The following is a 19,754-nucleotide window of genomic DNA, read 5'->3' as shown; positions in this document are numbered from 1 at the left end:
CAACTTTGGCTTAGATTCAATCCTTGGCCTGGGACTTTCCAAATGCCTCCACTGTAGCAGTAAAAATTTAAAAAAAAGGCGCAGGGCACAGTGGAAACGAATCCGACTAGGAACCATGAGGTTGCAGGTTCGATCCCTGCCCTCGCTCAGTGGGTTAAGGATCCGTCGTTGCTGTGAGCTGTGGTGTAGCTCGGATCTGGCCTGCTGTGGCTCTATCTTAGGCCTGCAGCTGTAGCTTCGATTAGACCCCTAGCCTGGGAACCTCCACATGCCGCCGCGGGTGCGGCCCTAAAAAGACAAAAGACCAAAAAAAAAAAAAAAAGAGAGAGAGAGCGCACCCCGAGTTCTCTTGCGGCGCAGTGGATCCAGCGTTATCACTCTGGTTCAGTCGCTACGTGGACGTGTTTCCGATCCCTAGCCGGGGAACTTCCGCTTGCCTTGGGTGCCGCCACAAAAAGAAATAAACGAACACCTTTTGTGGGAAACCGCCAGAGCCAGGAGAACTACATTACCCAGAAGGACCTACGCTGGGGGGAGCCAATGAAAGGTTAGGGTAAGGCATTTCCGGGCAGGTTCCTCGCATAGGGGCGGGGCTTCCTGCCCCATCTGCTCAAGCCGCCATTCCGGCTACTCTGGGTCTGTTCTGGCTCCGCCGCGGTAGCGGAACAGAGGTGTCCTGACGGAGAAGGTTCAGGAGGAGGCGCTGTCCCCCAGGCCCCGCGACCCTGCCGGGGTGCCCGCGTCCGCCTCCTCGCCCGCCGCTACTGGCCTGTGTCACCCACAAGGGTCCGATGGCAGCGGTGCTGAAGGACCCGCCTCAGGTAAACGCTCGTCCTCAGGCCCTCCCCGCCCTCCCCCACCAGACACTAAAGGCTCGAGTGCGGGGCGCCTGCTCCCGTGCTTGCGGCCCAGGCCCCGGTGTCCAGAACCGCGAGGCGGTCGTGGATGCCGCCCAGTTTCTGAAGGCGGTGTGATGGCGCGTGGGAGAGGCTGCAGGGGAAGGGGCTGGTCGGTGTAAAGGCTTGGAAGGGACGCCAGGATCCGGGAAACCTGGGGTCCATCTGATGTCTGCAGGAAACAGAGTGAGGAGGAGTGGCTGTTTATTTTTCTGAGGGACTTGGAGGCCTTGAAGGTTAGTGTCAGAAGAAGGACACGTTACATGTTAGGGTTTTAAAAGTTACCAAAATGCTGCTGGGAAACGGAGCGGCCTGGAGGGTGCGTATTAGGCACAGTGAGGCACAGAGAGCTGGAATCCTTATTCAAAGTCAGAGATCTGATAAGAGGCGGCTCTGAAGAGATTAGTCAGTTAAAATGTGGTCACCAGGTTTCAGGGGTGGATGGGATTACACGGAAGTCCTGCACCCAAGGAGCCCAGCCATGGTTGCCTTCCCCTTCCCACAGGTTCTGACGGTTGAAAAAGCACTTAGGGATCTTAAAAAAGGCAGGAGAGGGTGACCCAGTGCCTCACTGAGTATTATGGTGTCTTGAGACCCTTCCTTTGATACAGTCTTAGCTCTTGGATATGGGGGCCCTGAGGGTATCCTCAAGCTCTGAGTGCAGGACAAGGGTAAGTAGAGGTGTTCCCATTCCTGACAACCAGTATCAACCGACATAGCTGGTTGTCTCAGGAACTGATCCAGCGTACACATGCTTGGAGGTGTGGCTGAACTGGAAACAGGGTACAGCAAGTGGCTTTTAATAACAAAGAGTAGGGGAGAGTTTCTGTTGGCTTAATGGGTTAAGAATCCAACTAGTGGAGTTCCCATCGTGGTGCAGTGGTTAACGAATCTGACTAGGAACCATGAGGTTGCAGGTTCCATCCCTGGCCTTGCTCAGTGGGTTAAGGATCCTGTGTTGCCATGAGCTGTGGTGTAGGTCACAGACGAGGCTTGGATCCCACGTTGCTGTGGCTGTGGCATAGGCCGGTGGCTATAGCTCCAATTAGACAACTAGCCTGAACTTCTGTATGCCGTTGGAGCGGCCCTAAAAAGAAAAAGAAGAAGTTCCCTTCATGTCTCAGTGGTTAAGGAACCCGGCTAGGATCCATGAGGATGTGGGTTCGATCCCTGGCCTTTCTCAGTGGGTTAAGGATCCAGCATTACCATGATCTGTGGTATAGGTTGCAGATGTGGCTTGGATCTGGTGTTGCTGTGGCTGTGGCCTAGGCCGGTAGCTGTAGCTCCCAGTGGGACCCTAGCCTGGGAACTTCTTTGTGCCACAGATGGGCCCTATAATGCAAAAAAAGAAAAAGAAAAAGAAAGAAAGAAGAAATGGGGCCAGGAGCCCAAGAGCAGGCTACTGCTATAATCGAGAAGAGTGCTGAAGGACCAGAACTGTGGCCATGTAGGTGGGAGACAAGTTTGGATTCTAGGTATGTTTTATTTTATTTTATTTTTTTGGCCATACCTGTGGCATGTGGAATTTCCCAGGCCAGGGATCAAATGCATACCACAGCAGTAACCTGAGTAGCAGTACTGGCAACACCAGATCCTTAACCCACTAAGCCACCAGGGAACTCCCAACTCTACATACCTCTTATTTTATTTATTTATTTTTTGTCTTTTTTTTTTTTAGGGCCGCACCCGCAGCATATGGAGGTTCCCAGGCTAGGGGTCTAATCGGAGCTGTAGCTGCCGGCCCACACCACAGCCACAGCAACACTGGATCCTTAACCCACTGATTGAGGCCAGGGATCGAATCCTCAACCTCATGGTTCCTAGTAGGATTTGTTAACCACTGAGGCATGACGGGAACTCCTCTAGGTACATTTTAATAAAAGGGCCAAGGGAGTTCCCTGGTGGTCTAGTGGTTAAGACAGAGCACTTTCATCTCTGTGGCTGGGGTTCAGTCCCTGGTCTGGGAGCAGAGATCCTAAATCAAGCTGATACATGCCATGGCCAAAAATAGATAAATACATTTCATGTTTCTTTAAAAAGAAGAAGATGCAAGTGGATAGTGGATGTTGCAATTGAGGGATTCTCTGAACTGCAGAGAGAATAAAGAGGTAGAGATTAGGAATGACTCTGGTGGTTTGGGTTCTAGCAGGTGAAGGGATGTATCCTTCATCAAATGGGAGGTAGCAGCTGTTGGTAGGTTTCTTTCCTGAGGAATCTCAGAAGTCTTGTTTTGGCCTGGTTTGGGGTCTGAGATGTTTCAGAGTACAGTGAGTGGAGGCGTCAGATGGACAGCTGGACACATCTGTTGAAGGGCTAAGGATGGAGACTCTCAAAAGTAGCGGCTCTTGTAAGGACCAGTGAATCTGTGGATGACATTTCTAAAATGGAGTGCAGGTTCTAGTTGTAATGCTGTTAGCAGGTCAGAAAGACTAGGGTGTGTGTTGAATAGTGGCTCGCTTCCTTTACACCTGGTTGACATTCCTGAGTATAACGAGCACAGGGGAGGGGCAGCCTGGAATGGTCTGGCAGGTGGCCAAGGTATCCACGAGATGAGGGGGTGCAAGGTGTGGCTTGGGAGACAGAGAAGTAATTCAGCCAAGTTCATACTGGGACCACGGCTCCTGCTAATTCACTGCAGTCCAGGTTCACCAGAGTTGCGCAATGAGCCTGGATAAGATCTGGGTGTTTCGGTCTTGCTGGTGGGTAAGGACTGGGGTGAATGTCATTTGTGAGAGTCCTTGTGCCTGGCAGGGAGACTGTAAGGGCTGGGGTTTTAAGGAAGGTTGAATAGAGAGCGCGGGGTTGTGACTGTTGAGGGGCAGATGTTACGTCACAAACGTAGAAGAGAGTCATGAGTGTCTGTAATCCACATGTGGTTCTGAGTGGCTAATATTGAAGCAAGGGTCAGAAGCAGGTGGGGAGGCCTTCAAAGCAGCACTCGGGCCTCTCCCTGGCCCTGGGATTCATCAGAGGTCTGGGGTGGTCCTGGATTGCGTTTGAATGTCAGTCCCTCTCTGGAAGCTCTGTGCCAAGGGTTGATTCCGGGGAGATGCCTTGTTGTAGAGCAGGGGGGCGGCAGACGTGTGGGAGTGTCACCTTGGGGAATGATGACCTTAGAGAGTCTCCAGAACGAAGTGCATGAACATGGGTCATGTGAGCTGACGGCCCCAAGGCCCTGCTCTTGGGGCCTTAGTGGTGAAGCATGAGCCCAGGTTGGACTGTGTCTTGTAGGTACAATGTGGGAGACCCCAGGGGCATCACCTGACAGGAGGAATGGGCTCGGCTCACCAGGCCCAGAGCTCACATGGCATCTCCATGTCCCCCTGTCGGTTACTGCTGAGGCTGAACATGGTGATTAGTGGGACCCGGAGGGGGAGTGGGCATCAGTGGCACCAGGGACTGGCATCTGCTCTGAGGTGGGGAGCTTGGAAGGAGGATGAGAGTGGGGTAGATGTGATGGACTGTGTCTTCATTTTTTTCTTTTTCTTTGCTTTCTTCTTCCTTTCCTTTCCTTTTTTTTTTTTTTTTTTGTCTTTTTATGGCCATACCCACAGCATATGGAGGTTCCCAGCCTAGGGGTTGAATCGGAGCTACAGCTGCTGGCCTACGACACAGCCACAGCAACACCATATCTGAGCCGCATCTGCGACCCAGACCACAGCTCACAGCAATGCTGGATCCTTAACCCACTGAGTGAGGCCGGGGATCGAACCTTTGTCCTCATGGATACTAGTCAGATTCATTTCTGCTGAGGAACTCTTGTTTTCTTGTTCTTTTTCTGTTTCTGTTTCTTTTTCTTTGGACTGGGTTTTCAGAGAGAGAAAATTCATCGTTTCATCTGTCCCCATGTTGACAGGACAGTGTGACCTTTGAAGATGTTGCCCTTTACTTCTCCCGGGATGAATGGAGGCTCCTTGATGAGGCTCAGAGACGCCTGTACCACGATGTGATGCTGCAAAACTTTTCACTTATATCCTCCCTGGGTAAGATGCTCATAGCCTTCCCAGTGCCCTGCACTAAGCTCTGTGTCCGGCCTCATCCCCTTTTCCCAGGCACACTCTGTCCCTATCGTGTGTGGAGCTCCAGCATTGCTTGTTTCCTCAGCTTTCTGGGAGTTGCTGTGGTCAGTAGCTGGTTGTTTGTACTCCCCCTCCTTTTTTTTTTTTTCCTTTTTATGGCCACCCCCACAGCATATGGAAGTTCCCGGGCCAGGGATAGAACCAGAGCCTTTGCAGCGACCCGAGCCTCTGCAGATGGAGTCTTAACCCATTATACCACAGAAGGGACTCATACTCTCTTCTCTCCCCTGCAACCGCAGTATCTGCAGTACTGAACCCTCAGAGGGAAGAATTTGCAGCCCGGAACCTTGAAGTGATTTTAGTAGACGACATCAGTCTTACAGTTGAATGTTTGTACCTTTTGAGCAACAGGCTCCCATTTCTCCCATCCTCCCCATTCTCTGCCATTCTGCTCTATTTCTGTGAGTTCAGCATTTTCTGTCCGTTAGTTTTAAATTCAATATACGCTTGGTATCACAGAGTATTTAGCCTAGTGCCCTCTAGGTTTATCTGTGTTGTTGCCTATGACAAGATTTGCTTTTTTTTTTTTTTTTAAGGGTCACACCTGCGGCATGTGGAAGTTCCCAGGCTAAGGGTCAAATTTGGAGCTGTAGATGCTGGATTACACCACAGCCACAGCAACACAGTATCCGAGCTGCATCTGCAACCTACAGCACAGCTCATGGCAATGCCAGATCATTAATCCACTGAGCAAGGCCAGGGTTTGAACCTGTGTCCTCATGGATACTGGTTGGGTTCATTACTACTGAGCCACAATGGGAACTCCAAGGTTTCCTATGTTTGTTTGTTTGATTTGTTCTTGGTTTTTTTTTTTGTTTTTGTCTTCTTGCTATTTCTTGGGCCGCTCCCGCGGCATATGGAGGTTCCCAGGCTAGGAGTCCAATTGGAGCTGCAGCCATCGGCCTACGCCAGAGCCGCAGCAACACCAGATCCGAGCCGCGTCTGTGACCCGCACCACAGCTCAAGACAACTCGGGATCCTTAACCCACTGAGCAAGGCCAGGGATCGAACCTGTGTCCTTATGGATGCTAGTCGGATTTGCTAGCCGAAGCCACATTGGGAACTCCTTTCCTTTTTTTTTAAGACTGAATAATATTCCAGGTGTGCATGTGTGTGTGTATACCATTTTTATTTTATCTGTTCATCTGTAGATGGGTGCTTATATTGTTTCCACATCTGATATATTGTCTTTGATGCTGCAGCAAACATAAGACCAAAAGTTGTCTCTCTCCCATATCTCATTTCTTTTGGCTCTATACCAAGAAGCGGGGATGCTTGATTATATGATAGTTCTATTTTGAATTCTTTGAAGAACATCCTATGCCACAGCTGTGGCAGTGCCCGATTCCTTAACCCACTGTGCCACAGCAGGAATTTCCTAATATTTATTGAAGAGACTATCCTTTTTCCATTGTTTTTTTGTTGTCATTGTCAAAGATCAGTTGACCATAGGTACCTGCGATTTCTTCTGTGTTCTTCATTCTATTCCATTCCTCCGTGTGTCTGTTTTGTTGTTTTTTTTTTTGTCTTTTTGTCTTTTGTTGTTGTTGTTGTTGTTGCTATTTCTTGGGCCGCTCCCGCAGCATATGGAGGTTCCCAGGCTAGGGGTTGAATCGGAGCTGTAGCCACAGCAACGCAGGATCCGAGCCGAGTCTGCAACCTACACCACAGCTCACGGCAACGCCAGATCTTTAACCCACTGAGCAAGGGCAGGGACCGAACCCGCAACCTCATGGTTCCTAGTCGGATTCGTTAACCACTGCGCCACGATGGGAACTCCCATTTTTTATTTTATTGAAAAATTCTTTTGGAATATTGGTAAGAATTGCATTGAATCTGTTCATTGCATTGAATAATATGGACATTTTAACATCACTAATTCTTCCATTACAAGAACATTGCATATCTTTTCATTTATTGGTGTAAATTTCTTTGATCAGTCTCTTATAGTTTTCAGAGTTCAAATTGTTTGTGTTTTTAAAATTGTTTTTTTTTTGGTCTTTTCTAGGGCTGCACCTGTGGCATATGGAGGTTCCCAGGCTAGGGGTCCAATTGGAGCTGTAGCTGCCCGCCTACACCACAGCCACAGCAAGGTGGGATCTGAGCTGTGTCTGCGACTTACACCACAGCTCATGGCAACGCCAGATTCTTAACCCACTGATCGAGACCAGGGATGGAACCAATAACCTCATGGTTCCTAGTCAGATTCGTTAACCACTGAGCCACGACGGGAGCTCCCAAATCTTCCACTTACAGTTTTGGGAGTGCAGATCTTTCATTTTTTATTCATATGTTGGAGTTCCTTGCTGGCTCATTGGGTTAAGGATTTGACATTATCATTGCAGTCACACAGGAAAAAACAAAATTATTCATGTTTTTTGTTTTGTTTTTTGTTTTGTTTTTTGTCTTTTTAGGGTTGCACCTGGGCATATGGAAGTTCCCAGGCTAGGGATCAAATCAGAGCTGTAGCTGCCAAACTATACCACAGCCACAGCAATGCCAGATCCAAGCCACACCTGCAACTACAGCACAGCTCATAGCAACACCCAGATCCTTAACACACTGATTGAGGCCAGGGATTGAGCTCTAATCGTCATGGATACTAGTTGCATTCGTTTATGTTGCGCCACAGTGCGAACTCCGTAAAGTATACTCAGTTTTAAGTGCTTGCTTTTTTGTTTTATTTAGATGATCATATGATTTTTGCCATTTGTTCTTTTAATGTTGTGTATCATGTTTATTGATTTGCATATGAGGAATTATCTTTGCATCCAAGGAAAAAAGTCACACTTGATCATAGTGTAAGATTGTTGAATGAGCAGTTGAGTATTTTGGGGAGGATTTTTCCTTTTATGTTCATCAAGGAAGTTGACATCAGATTTTCCTTTCTCGTAGTTTGTATATCTTGCATTGGTGTCAGAGTAATGGTCACCTTGGAAATTGAGTTTGGAAATGTTTTTTCTTCTTCAGTGTTTCGGGAGAGTGGATGTTAATTCTTAAAATCTTTGTTAGAATCACCAATGAATGTATCTGGTCTTGGGCTTTTCTTTATTGGGAGACTTATCATCAATTAATTGATTTTTTTATTGTTAATTTAGTATTGTGGATTATTAGAATATTGATTAATTTAATGACAAGTTATTATATGTTTAATATTAAATATATGATATTTAATGGAATTATTTAGCTTATCAAATTGTTATTCAATAAGATTAGTTATTTAATAAGTTGATTAAGTAATTAATTATATTTATATATTTAATTAAATATATTAATTTATAAATTTATATAATTTATAAACCTTAATATAGTTGATGTGTAATATATTAGTTTCAGTTGTACAACATAGTGATTTGATATTTTATGGTTATATTCCACTTAAAGTTAACATTAGTATATTCCTTGTACTAAATAATGTATTTCTGTTGCTTATCTTATTGGGAGATTGTTTTTTGTTCGTTTGTTTTTATAGGGCTTCACTGGTGGCATATGGAGGTTCCCAAGCTACTAGGGGTCTAATCGGAGCCACAGTTGCTGGCCTACACCACAGCCACAGCAACGCCAGATCTGAGCCCTGTCTGCAATCTACACCACAGCTCATGGCCAATGCTGGATCCTTGATCCACTGAGCAAGGCCAGGGGTCGAACCTGCAACCTCATGGTTCCCATTCCACGATGGGAACTCCCTGGAGATTTTTGTTTAATGACTTGGTTTCCTTACTTGCTGTTGACGTATTCAGATTTTCTATTTCTTCATGACTCAGTGTTCATATGTTATCTGTTTCAGAGAATTTATCCATTTTTTCTAGTTTGTCCAGTTTGTTGAGATTTAATTGTTCATAGTAATTTCTTTTGACATTTGTATTTCTGAAATATCAGTTGTAATGTCTCCTTCTTCATTTCTTTTTACTCTTTTCTTCTTGGCCATAACCAGGGCATTGGAAGTTCCTGGGCCAGGGCTCGAACCCTCAGCACGGTTCCAGCCTGTGCGAGGACCAGATTCTTTTTTTTTTTTTTTAATTTCTTGGGCTGCTGCCACGGCATATGGAGGTTCCCAGGCTAGGGGTCTAATTGGAGCTGTAGCCACCGGCCTACGCCAGAGCCACAGCAACATGGGATCCGAGCCGCATCTGCAACCTACACTACAGCTCACGGCAACGCCGGATCGTCAACCCACTGAGCAAGGGCAGGGACCGAACCCACAACCTCATGGTTCCTAGTCGGATTCGTTAACCACTGCGCCACGACGGGAACTCCGAAAGGTTTTGATTTAAAATCTAGTTTGTCTGTCATAAGTATAGGCTATTTAGGTTCCCTGGTGGTTCAGCAGGTTAAGATCTGACGGTGTCACTGCTGTGGCTCTGGTTACTGCTCTTAACTGTATAGGTTCACTTGTTGGCCCAGGAAGTTCTGGTTAGGCAGGTCAAATGCTGATAAACTCCCTCAACTTTATTTATGTAGAAAAGTCTTTATTTCACCTTCCTTTCTAAAGGGGCACTTTGCTGGATAAAACATTCTTAGTTGGCAGTTTTTTCCCTTCAGTATTTTATTTTTTATTTTTTGTTACACTCACAACATGTGGAAGTTCCTGGGCCAGGGGTTGAACCCGTGCCACAGCAGTAACCCAAGCCACAGCAGTGACAAAGCTGGATCCTTAACCTGCTGAGCCTCTAGGGATGCCCTCCCACCCCCCTTTAGTATTTTGAATTTAATATCCTACTCTCTCTCCTGACCTGCATGGTTTTGCTGAGAAGTCTACTTATGTCTTTATGGGGAGTCCCATGTATGTGATGAGTTTCTTTTCTTTTGCTATATGCAAAATTCTATTTTCCTTTGACATTTCAGACTTTTATTATAATGTGTCTCAGTCAAGATCCCTTTGGGTTGAATCTGTATGGGGACCTGCGATATCTACACCTCTTTTGATTTCCCTGTTTTGACCATTACCTCTTTATTTTATTATTATTATTATTTTTTTTTTTTTTTGCTTTTTTTTAGGGCTGCACCCATGGCCCATGGAGATTCTCAGGCTAGAGGTCCAATCGGAGCTACAGCTGCTGGCCTATGCCACAGCCACAGCAACCCAGGATCTGAGCCGTGTCTGTGACCTGCACCACAGTTCACAGCAATGCCGGATCCTAACCTTCTGAGTGAGGCCAGGGATCGAACCCACAACCTCATGGTTCCTAGTCGGATTGGTTTCTGCTGCGCCACAATAGGAACTCTGACCTTTACCTATTTAAATAGGCTTTCTGTTACTTTCTCCCTCATTTCTCCTTCTGGCACTCCCACAATGGGATATTATTCCCCTTGACGGTATCCCATAGTTCTACATAGGCATTTTTCTCCTCTGGCTGGATGATTTGAAATCACCTGATTCAGGATCACAGATTTTCCTCCTCCTTGATCAAGTTGGCAGTTGGCATTCCCTATTGCATTTTTCATTTAATTCATTGTGTTCTTTAGCTCAGGATTTGTTTAGTTCTTTTTTTTCCCTTTCCCCGTCTCAGAACATCTTGATTTGTGTATTATCTTCTTGGTTTCATCAAATTGTCTATATCCTCTTGGAATTGGCTGAGCTTCCTTAAAATAATTATTTTGAATTCTTTGTCCTGTAGCGTGCAGATCTGCATTTCTCTGGGTTCACTTGCTTGAAACTTATACTCCTTTGGAAATGTCATGTTTCCTTGATTTTTTAAGTTTCATAAAGCTGTTTTTTTAATCTTTTTGCATTTGGTGGATCATGCACTCCTTCCAGACTTCATGGGGTGGTTTTGATTGTGAAAGACCCACCTTGCATTGGTTGCTATTTGATTTGGTATGTGGAGTGTGGTGGTTTGGGCTCTGGGGAGGCACTAGCCATGTAATCACAATGCAGCTCTGTCAGCTTAGGTTAGGAGGCACCAAAGATGCTAAGGTTTCTCAATGGCCAAGGCTGGAAGGTGAAGTCACAGGTCCATGGCCTTGATGAAGCTCAGGAGGGTTTGATGTTAGGATTATGCTCAGATCATACCAGGAATGTTTCTAACCAGCATTTTTGGGTCATTTCCAGAGCCATAGCCCACTTCTGTTTTTTCTTCCCAGTGGTTTTTTGTTTTTTACTTTTTTTTCTTCTCTTTCAAAGCCTCCGATTTCCTTCCCAATTCTTGATGCTTTGCTGACTAGTCTGTTTTACAACCTTGTGACATCTCCTTTGACTTCCAGCCTAGGAATAGGCCCCCATCCTTCTGGACTTCATATCTTGGCCATTTCTCTCATACCTCCTCCTCTCTGGCTCTGCAGCACTAGCTCACAGGTGTCCATATATGGGCATCAAACAGCAACTGCTCTATTGCAATTGGTTTTTCCTGGGTTTGGACATAAGCTTTTACACGGCCTCACGTCATCAGCAGAACGGGTTCTGCAGGAATCCTTTGGCATGTGAACAAGTTCTAGAATATGCCTCTCTTCTCTGTGATGCACCCTACTCTTGTGTCCTTTCCATGGTGAAGGACACCATAGAGACCCAGAAATGCCCAGTAGGCACTTTTGCAATGGAATTATAACTCTCTTTTCTGGAAAAGCCTCCCATAGACTTATTCCTAGATGTGACGTGTCACATTTATGATGATGTTGCCCCCTCCCTGTGAAGTCAACACATCCTTCACCAGCATTTATTTGCATTCAGGTTGCTGCTGTGGAGCAGAGGATGCAGAGTCACCATTTCAACCAAGCATGTTTAGAGACGTGTCCCAGGCCAGGACTCTCAAGGCAGCTTCACTTTCCCAGAAGAACCACCCCTGTGAAAAGTGTAGTCTGGCCTTGGGAGGTATTTTTCGCTTGGCTGAGCTTGAAGAAACACAACACAGCCACAAAGAGTTCCAGTATAGAGTCTGTGTGAAACTATTTCATTTCAGTGCAAACCTTCAAAAACACCAGGAGCAGCACATGGAAGAGAAGTCCTTCAGAAATAGCATAGACAGGGCCTTGTTTGTGAAGAGCTACCAACTCCACGTTTCTGGGAAGCCTTTTACCTGTGAGGAAGTTGGGAAGGACTTTCTGGCCACCTCAGGACATCTCCACCACCAGGCCATTCACACCAAGGAGAAGCCAAACAAGACCACCCAGTGTGAGGCAACTTTACAAAGCAGAAAAAGTCATCACACCCAGGGAGAATGCAAGAAAGCCTTTGACCCCAAACATGCGCTTGTTCAGGACCAAGGTGTCCACACTGGAATACAATGTTTTGTGTGCCATGAATGTGGGGACACATTCAGGTACAAATCTTCATTGGTTCTACACCAGAGAGTGCACACTGGAGAAAGGTTTCATGAGTATGGTGAAGGTAGCAAGTCTTTCAGCCAGATTTCAATGCTCAGTCGGCATCACAAAGTTCTTCCTGGGGCAAAGCAGTACAAGTGCAGCAAGTGTGGGAAATTCTTTAACCAAAAATTTGTCCTCTTTTATCTCTGGAGAAGTCACACTGCAGAAAACTGTTACCTTTGCAGGGAATGTGCACACTCTTTTAGCCCTAGATCCTTCCTAATTCGACAACGGGTAGTTCATGATAGAGAGAAGCGTTATGAGTGTATGCATTGTGGGATATCTTTTAGACGAAAATTTTACCTCATTGTACACTGGAGAGTTCACACAGGAGAAAGGACTTATGATTGCAGCAAATGTGGTAAGTCTTTTACCAATAGCTTGGTGCTCATCCTACACCAGAGAGTACATAAAGGGGAAAGGCCTTTTGCATGTAGTGAATGTGGGAAATCTTTTCTCAATAGCTCAATACTCATTCTCCACCAGAGAGTTCACACAGGAAAAAGGCCTTATGAGTGCAGTGTGTGTTGGAAATGCTTTAGCTGTCAGTCTTACCTCTCTAAACACTGTAAAGTTCATGGTGGAAAAAGGTCTTACGAGTGTGGTGAATGTGGGAAGTCTTTTACCTCTTGCTCTGGCTTCCGTTATCATCAGAGAGTTCACAGTGGATCAAAACCTTATGAATGTAATGAATGTGGGAAATCCTTTATCCAGAAGTGTAAACTTCTTTTACACCAGAGGGTTCACACAGGAGAAAGACCTTATAAGTGCACTGTTTGTTGGAAAGCCTTCATCCATCAATCTCACCTCTCTGAACACTGGAAAGTTCATGGTCCAAAAAGGTCTTATGAGTGTGGTGAATGTGGGAAGTCTTTTACCTCTTGCTCTGGCTTCCGTTATCATCAGAGAGTTCACAGTGGATCAAAGCCTTATGAATGTAACGAATGTGGGAAATCCTTCATCCAGAAGTGTAAACTTCTTTTACACCAGAGGGTTCACACAGGAGAAAGGCCTTACAAGTGCAGCGTGTGTTGGAAATCCTTCATCCATCAATCTCACCTCTCTGAACACTGGAAGGTTCATGGTAGAGGAAAGCCTTATACATGCAGTGAATGTGGGAAGTCTTTTTTATCTCGACCCGGATTCCTTTATCACCAGGGTGTTCACACTGGGTCAAGACCTTTTGAGTGTAATGAATGTGGGAAATCTTTTGTGAAGCGCTATGTACTTGTTCAGCATCAAAGAGTTCACACAGGATCCAAACCTCATCAGTGTAAGGAATGTGGCAAGTCTTTTACCCAGAGATCAGCACTCATTCGACATGGAAGAGTTCACACAAGAGAAAGGCCTTATAAATGTAATGAATGTGGGAAATCCTTTATGGAGAGATGTCACCTTCTTGTACATGAGAGAGTTCACACAGGAGAAAGACCTTATAAATGTAATGAATGTGGGAAATCTTTTCACAGTCGGAAGAACTTTCGTTATCATCGAGGAATTCACACTGGAGAAAGGCATTATGAGTGCAGTGAATGTGGAAAATCTTTTAGATCCAATTCTTATTTCATTGACCACTGCAGAGCTCACGCTGGAGAAAAACCGTATAAATGCAGTGAATGTGGGAAGTCCTTTTTGTCTCGGGCTGGCTTTCATTATCATCAGAGGGTTCATGCAGGATTGAGGCCATATGAGTGTAGCGAGTGTGGGAAATCTTTTATCTCCAGTTCCACACTTCGTTCTCATCAGAGAGTTCACAAGAAAAGCTTTATTTGTGCTGGGAATTTGGGAAATTCCTGAAAAAAAAAATTCACCTCATTATACATGGTAGAGTTTACACTGGAGAAAGGCCTTAGATGTGCAAGGCAATGTGCAATATTCGTGTTGAGGGTAGCAACACTGGAATAAACTGAAGAGCCATCCCTTGGAGTCCAGTCTCCTATCTGCATTTGTCCACAGAGAGGAGATTCCTTTTATGTTTCAGTTATGCTGAGAACTTGTGTGACTGTTGCACTTTCTAACCTGTCCAGGGCTATTCCCAGATTTATGTCACTGCCATCTGTGCTGTTAAGGCCACTTCCCCTCTACCACCTGGCAGGTCCACATAGTGTGCATCAGTCACCACCTCACTTCATGCAGGGAAATTGACTTCTTCTGTGTGTTAGAACAAACTAGGAATAGCCCACCCCCTCCAGGGCTGGTGTTCCTTTCTGACTCCTCGTAAAAGAGCCTGAAGGAGTGTTGACCCAGAGAATATCACACGAGTTTGGCTGAGAACATGCAGAGGACCACTTTTTGCAGGGACATGTTCTCATCTGATGAATTTTTCCAGCCTCCAATTTAGCAACACAAACTATTGGACTTGTTTGTAACCACACACATTTCTTTGGTTTGTATAATACGAATGTCTTACTGTTTAAGGCCTCTTGTTTTGGGTGTTCAATTTACTGTGTGAGGTTTTTTATAAGAAGAGTTGGGCTCCACAGGCCTGAAGGGTGAACAGTTTTTGTGGAACTCTTCTGTGCCTCAGGGAGAATAGTCTGATGGCAAAAAAATGACTTGCCAGTTGGTGCCAAATTTATGTTGTTACCAGTGAGCTCCTAGGGATAAGGCGAGCTCCTGTTCCTTGCCTCTTGAGGAGCTGAAGGGCTGAGGTGCCCATTCCCTGTGAGTTGAGTGCACCTGTGATGACACTGAGGCCAGCCACCTCTCACTCCTGACTCTTGAGGTCTGAGCTGATGCTGTGGGGCCACCTTTAGAGAGGCCCATGCTGCCAGGCACTGAGTTCTAGTTTGGATTTCCCACCAGGGAATCTCTAAGTGACTTGCTGGAGCTCCCAGAGGCTCAGTTCCTGATTGAGACATGCAGATGATATGGCGTTTACCTTTTTTTTTTTTTTTGAGGATCATTAGAAAAAGAGACCAATGAGTTCCTGCTGTGGCACCATGGGATTGGCAGCATCTCTGGAGCACTGGGACGAAGGTTCAGTCCTCAGCCCAGCAGCACAGTGGGTTAGGGATCTGGCATTGCCATAACTGTGGTGTAGGTTGCAACTGGCTCGGACCTCATTCCTGACTGGGGAAGTCCATATGCTGCAAGGCGGCTGTAAAAGAAGAAAGAAAAAAAAAAAAGAAAGAGAAAGAGATCAACAAAAGAGGCAGACCACTTGAGATTGGTAGTTAGCAGTTTCAATCGGCCAGGAACTTTGGAAGTTTGTCTTGAGTGGCTGAGAGGTGTGTTGTTTTCCCTGTCTACCCACCAAATCTTATAAGTTTGTGGAGGGGCCCTAACTGAGTTCAGTCAGGTTTATGTCCAGGTAATCTCAACATCACATTTCTGTCTCAAGCCTGTATCCTGGGAGCCACTTCAGGGAGTGGGGAACACCAGCAAATGCACGTTCCGAGGATGAGTCAGGGTGAGGTCCAGTTTGGTCAGTGGGCAGTCAAATCCATTCAATGACTTCCAACACTTTGGCACCTATCTCCCCTTTCCCAGTGACCCTCTGCATTGTCATGAGCTTCCCTTTTCAACAGCATGCTCACATCAGCCAACCTGAGCTTTTGCTGGCATGGAGGTGGCTCCTTTGGCAGATACCTGGTTGCACTGAAGACAGATACAAGAAGAGATAACAATTCCACAATCACTGGTTATTTTTTCCACCAAAGACTCATGATCACTGGTGTCTGTCATTGTGTGATAAAATACACAAGACATTAGCCGACTTATTGGGGTGAACACAACATTCTGTGTGGATAATGGCACTCGTGTCTCCATATGAGACAAGAGACATGTCCAAAGCTGTCTTTGTTGGCTGTCCTTTGAGGCTGGCTGGATGAATTTATTAAAAGTTGGCTGGGTGCGCTCTCACATCCTCCAGTGTGATGGAGGTGATGGAAAAGCAGCCAAATGACCATACGAGTGAGAAACAGAGTGTACCCACCAAGAATTGAGAGGTTGGCAGTTGTTACTGTGAGATGGATTCTCCACTTTGCCCAGGAAAAACCCAGGGTGCAGCAACCCTACCACCTGGTGATAGCCATGGCCAGACATTTGTGTTGCACAAACATCAGGCCCCATTTGGGGCTTTGCCATAAATACTTGGCCAATACAACCAGCCAGTGACAAACCAGTTGCTATACTCTTGGCCGCTCCTGTGGCATGCTGAAGTTCCTGTGCCAGGCAGGCACTGAGACCATGCCACAGTCGTGACGCCATTGGATCCTTAACCCCCTGAGCCACCAGGGACTCCACCAGTTGCAACAGAAAGACTGCTCAATTCCAGTGATGTCTATCCTTTATCTCCTTTAAAATTAGATTGATTTTGTTTAGATTTTTCTCTTCCTAGCCTCAGGCTGCCTGGGTGTTCAAATGTTTATAACCTCAGGTAAACCACTCAAACGTCTCCAAATCTGAGCATGTTATTGAATGCAAGTCTGTGTGCCCGAGGCACAGTGAAGCCAAACAATACTGAAACGTCAGAGTTTGGAGCAGAGAAAAGCTTATTGCAGGGTCATGCCAGGAGATGGGTGGCTCATAACTTAAGGGAAACCTGAACAAATGAGAAGGCTTTCAGCAAATCCCTTTTTTTTGTTTTTATAATTTTTTGTCTTTTTAACGCCCCACCTCTGGCGTATGGAAGTTCCCTCGACTAGGGGTCAAATCAGATTCGCAGCTGCTGGCTTATGCCACAGCTACAGCTATAGCGATGCCAGAACTGAGCTGCATCTGTGACCTCTGCTGCAGTTTGGGGCAACTCTGGATCCTAAACCTGCATCCTCATGGATTCTGGTTGGCTACTTAACCCGCTAAACCACAACAGGAACTCCATGCAAATGCCATTTAAAGGCAACTTGAGGAGTTCCCATTGTGGCTTAGCAGAAACAAGCCCAACTAGTATCCATGAGGATGAGGTTTGATTCCTGGCCTTGCTCAGGGGGTTAAGGATCCAGTGTTCCTGCAAGCTGTAGCCTAGGTCACAGACACGACGGATCTGGCTTTGCTGTGGCTATGGCATAGGCTGGCGGCTACAGCTCTGATTTGACCCCCAGCCTGGGAGCTTCTATATGCTGTACCTGTGGCCCTAAAAAAAAAAAAAAGGCAAGGTGAGGGAGGGATGTTAGTTGTTGCAAGCTTGATATTGGATCCTTTGTTTTTGCAGCTATTCACATAGCTTTAGTCAGGATGTTCCTGTAAACCTCCAACAACGCAATGATTCTTTGTTCAGCAACTTTTTATCTAAAATTGCAATATTTTTCTTTTCTTTTCTTTTCTTTTTGGCTGCACCCACTGTACATGAAAGCCCCCAGGCCAGGAATCGAACCCACACCACACCACACCAGTGGCCCCATCTGCTGCAGTGATGATGCCAGATTCCAAACCTTCTGTTCCATGAGGGAACTCCTAAAAGTGTAATATTCTTTTTTTTTTTTTTTGTCTTTTTGCCATCTGTTGGGCCACTCCCTCGGCGGCATATGGAGGTTCCCAGGCTAGGGGTCTAATTGGAGCTGTTGACGCCAGCCTACGCCAGGGCCACAGCAACGCGGGATCCGAGCCGCGTCTGCAACCTACACCACAGCTCACGGCAACGCCGGATCGTCAACCCACTGAGCAACAAGGCCAGGGACCGAACCCGCAACCTCCTGGTTCCTAGTCGGATTCGTTAACCATTGCACCACGACGGGAACTCCAAAGTGTAATATTCTTAAAGGTAACAGTAGAAGAGACTCAAGGAGCATCCCACAGATGTCAGAGCAGGCTAATGTTTCGCCTGCAAGCTGGGCCAGAGGTCGCCTCCGCCTTTGTTGCTCCTCAGGGAATGTGTGGGCCGCTGCTCCCTGCAGGGCCACCTGGCTAGCTGTTGCCGAGAGCGCCGCTGTCCTGGCGCTTTTGCCAGCCGTGATAGCTACCTCATGGGCAGCCACCTACAGGGTGACTTTGCTGGCACATGGGTCAAGCCTTCAGATGGGGTCTAGATCTTGCTGACTGAGACCCAGGGAGACTTTGGCTTTGGGGACCACTGCTCCGCTGACTGTTGGCCAGGCAGGACCTTGTCTGGCCATGTGCCCGCCCTACCCCTTTTACAAGCATACCTACCAGGCTTTATTAGTAGGTTTTGTTTGTTTAGGCTACTTCCAGTCAAGTTGACAGGTTGTCTGTGTAGTTTAACAGGAAAAGAATACTCAGGCCCAGTGTTCCTGGTTGTGTGTGCCACAGGCCAGGTCTCTGGATCAGTGTTGATAATACCAGATTGTTGACTGAAACAGCTTTTCTCCAGTAAAGATGGGCTTCTTTGATAGCAGAGAGTTGCGAATCAGGGTGTGTAACTATAGCAAAGCACATGCAGGTTACTGCAGGGCAAGGGAAGGGGCTGCTTTTGAGGAGAGGAAAGGGAAGTTGGAGGGCTGTATTGAAGAGTCCTTGGCTTTTCATTGGCTGAGTCCTTGCTGGGAAAGGGGTCTTTCTTCTTCATGGTGGACATGGCAAGGCATGAGAGCTCGCTTTTCTGGTCTCCAAACTGTTTAATTAAGGCTTCTATTTATTAACTTTTTAAAAATTTCCCCTTTGATCAAGATCTTTCTCTGATGGTGTCACCAATCAAAAGGCAGGTTTTCCAGTTTTGGTGGCTTTTTGTCCCTCTGTATCAGGAAAGACCTTTACTTGGTGTAGTATTTCACATCAGAGGAAAAGTGCACAGATTAGAAACCTGTTTAGGTCACATTTGAATCTAATGCACTTTTTATCTAAAGTTGATGTATTTTCAAGGTCATAGACATTGGCGATCATACAAAAAGTAGTGCTATCACCAAAGTTTTGGTGACACACTTCCAATAACAGGCCTGATTGAGATATCTTGGGAAAGCTGTCTTATCAGATGTCCTCTGCTTCAGTTCTGGGAAATCTTTTTTTTTTTTTTTGTCTTTTTGCTATTTCTTGGGCAGCTCCCACAGCATATGGAGGTTCCCAGGCTAGGGGTTGAATTGGAGATGTAGCCACCGGCCTACGCCAGAGCCACAGCAACGTGGGATCCGAGCCGCGTCTGCAACCTACACCACAGCTCACGGCAACACCGGATCGTTAACCCACGGAGCAAGGGCAGGGACCAAACCCGCAACCTCATGGTTCCTAGTCGGATTCGTTAACCACTGTGCCACGACGGGAACTCCCAGTTCTGGGAAATCTTTATGCTCAAGTCACCTATTGATATGCAGATCCAGTGAGCATTTGGCACTTTAGGTGTCATGTGAATCCTGCGGTCTGTTACTTGGATTTTGGTAGCACAAGGGCTGGTTAGCAGTACTTCACAGGGACCTTCCTAGCCAGGTTGCAGAGTGTTCTGGAGGTGAAGAGCTTTTTCTCCAGGTTACAAAATATTATGCCTGAGGCCTTTGTTTCCTGAGGGCCCACTCTGAAAAGATTGCTCTCCTAACACTTGTTTGTGGTTTGTTTTTTTTTGTTTTTTTTTTTAATGGCCATGCTGATG

At 46.3% G+C, this 19,754-nt stretch overlaps 1 protein-coding gene across 2 annotated transcripts; it reads left to right on the top strand.

Annotated features, from left to right (window-relative positions):
* The first annotated feature begins 596 nt into the window (after positions 1-596).
* LOC125133614 (zinc finger protein 814-like) lies at positions 597-14,691 on the top strand. 2 transcript variants are annotated; one of them, XM_047791945.1, is made up of 3 exons: positions 597-821; positions 4,753-4,879; positions 11,643-14,691. In XM_047791945.1, the coding sequence occupies exons 1-3, from the start codon at positions 792-794 to the stop codon at positions 14,072-14,074; spliced, it is 2,589 nt and encodes an 862-aa protein (XP_047647901.1). In that variant the 5' UTR covers positions 597-791; the 3' UTR covers positions 14,075-14,691. The 2 variants fall into 2 exon arrangements, with proteins under 2 accessions (XP_047647901.1, XP_047647902.1); XM_047791946.1 differs by lacking the exon at positions 4,753-4,879.
* Positions 14,692-19,754: the final 5,063 nt, after the last annotated feature.

This window comes from Phacochoerus africanus, chromosome 8 (genome assembly GCF_016906955.1).
Source record: "Phacochoerus africanus isolate WHEZ1 chromosome 8, ROS_Pafr_v1, whole genome shotgun sequence".
NCBI lineage: Eukaryota > Metazoa > Chordata > Mammalia > Artiodactyla > Suidae > Phacochoerus > Phacochoerus africanus.
The sequence above is the reverse complement of the archived record's forward strand: the minus strand, read 5'-3'. Positions and strand labels throughout refer to the sequence as shown.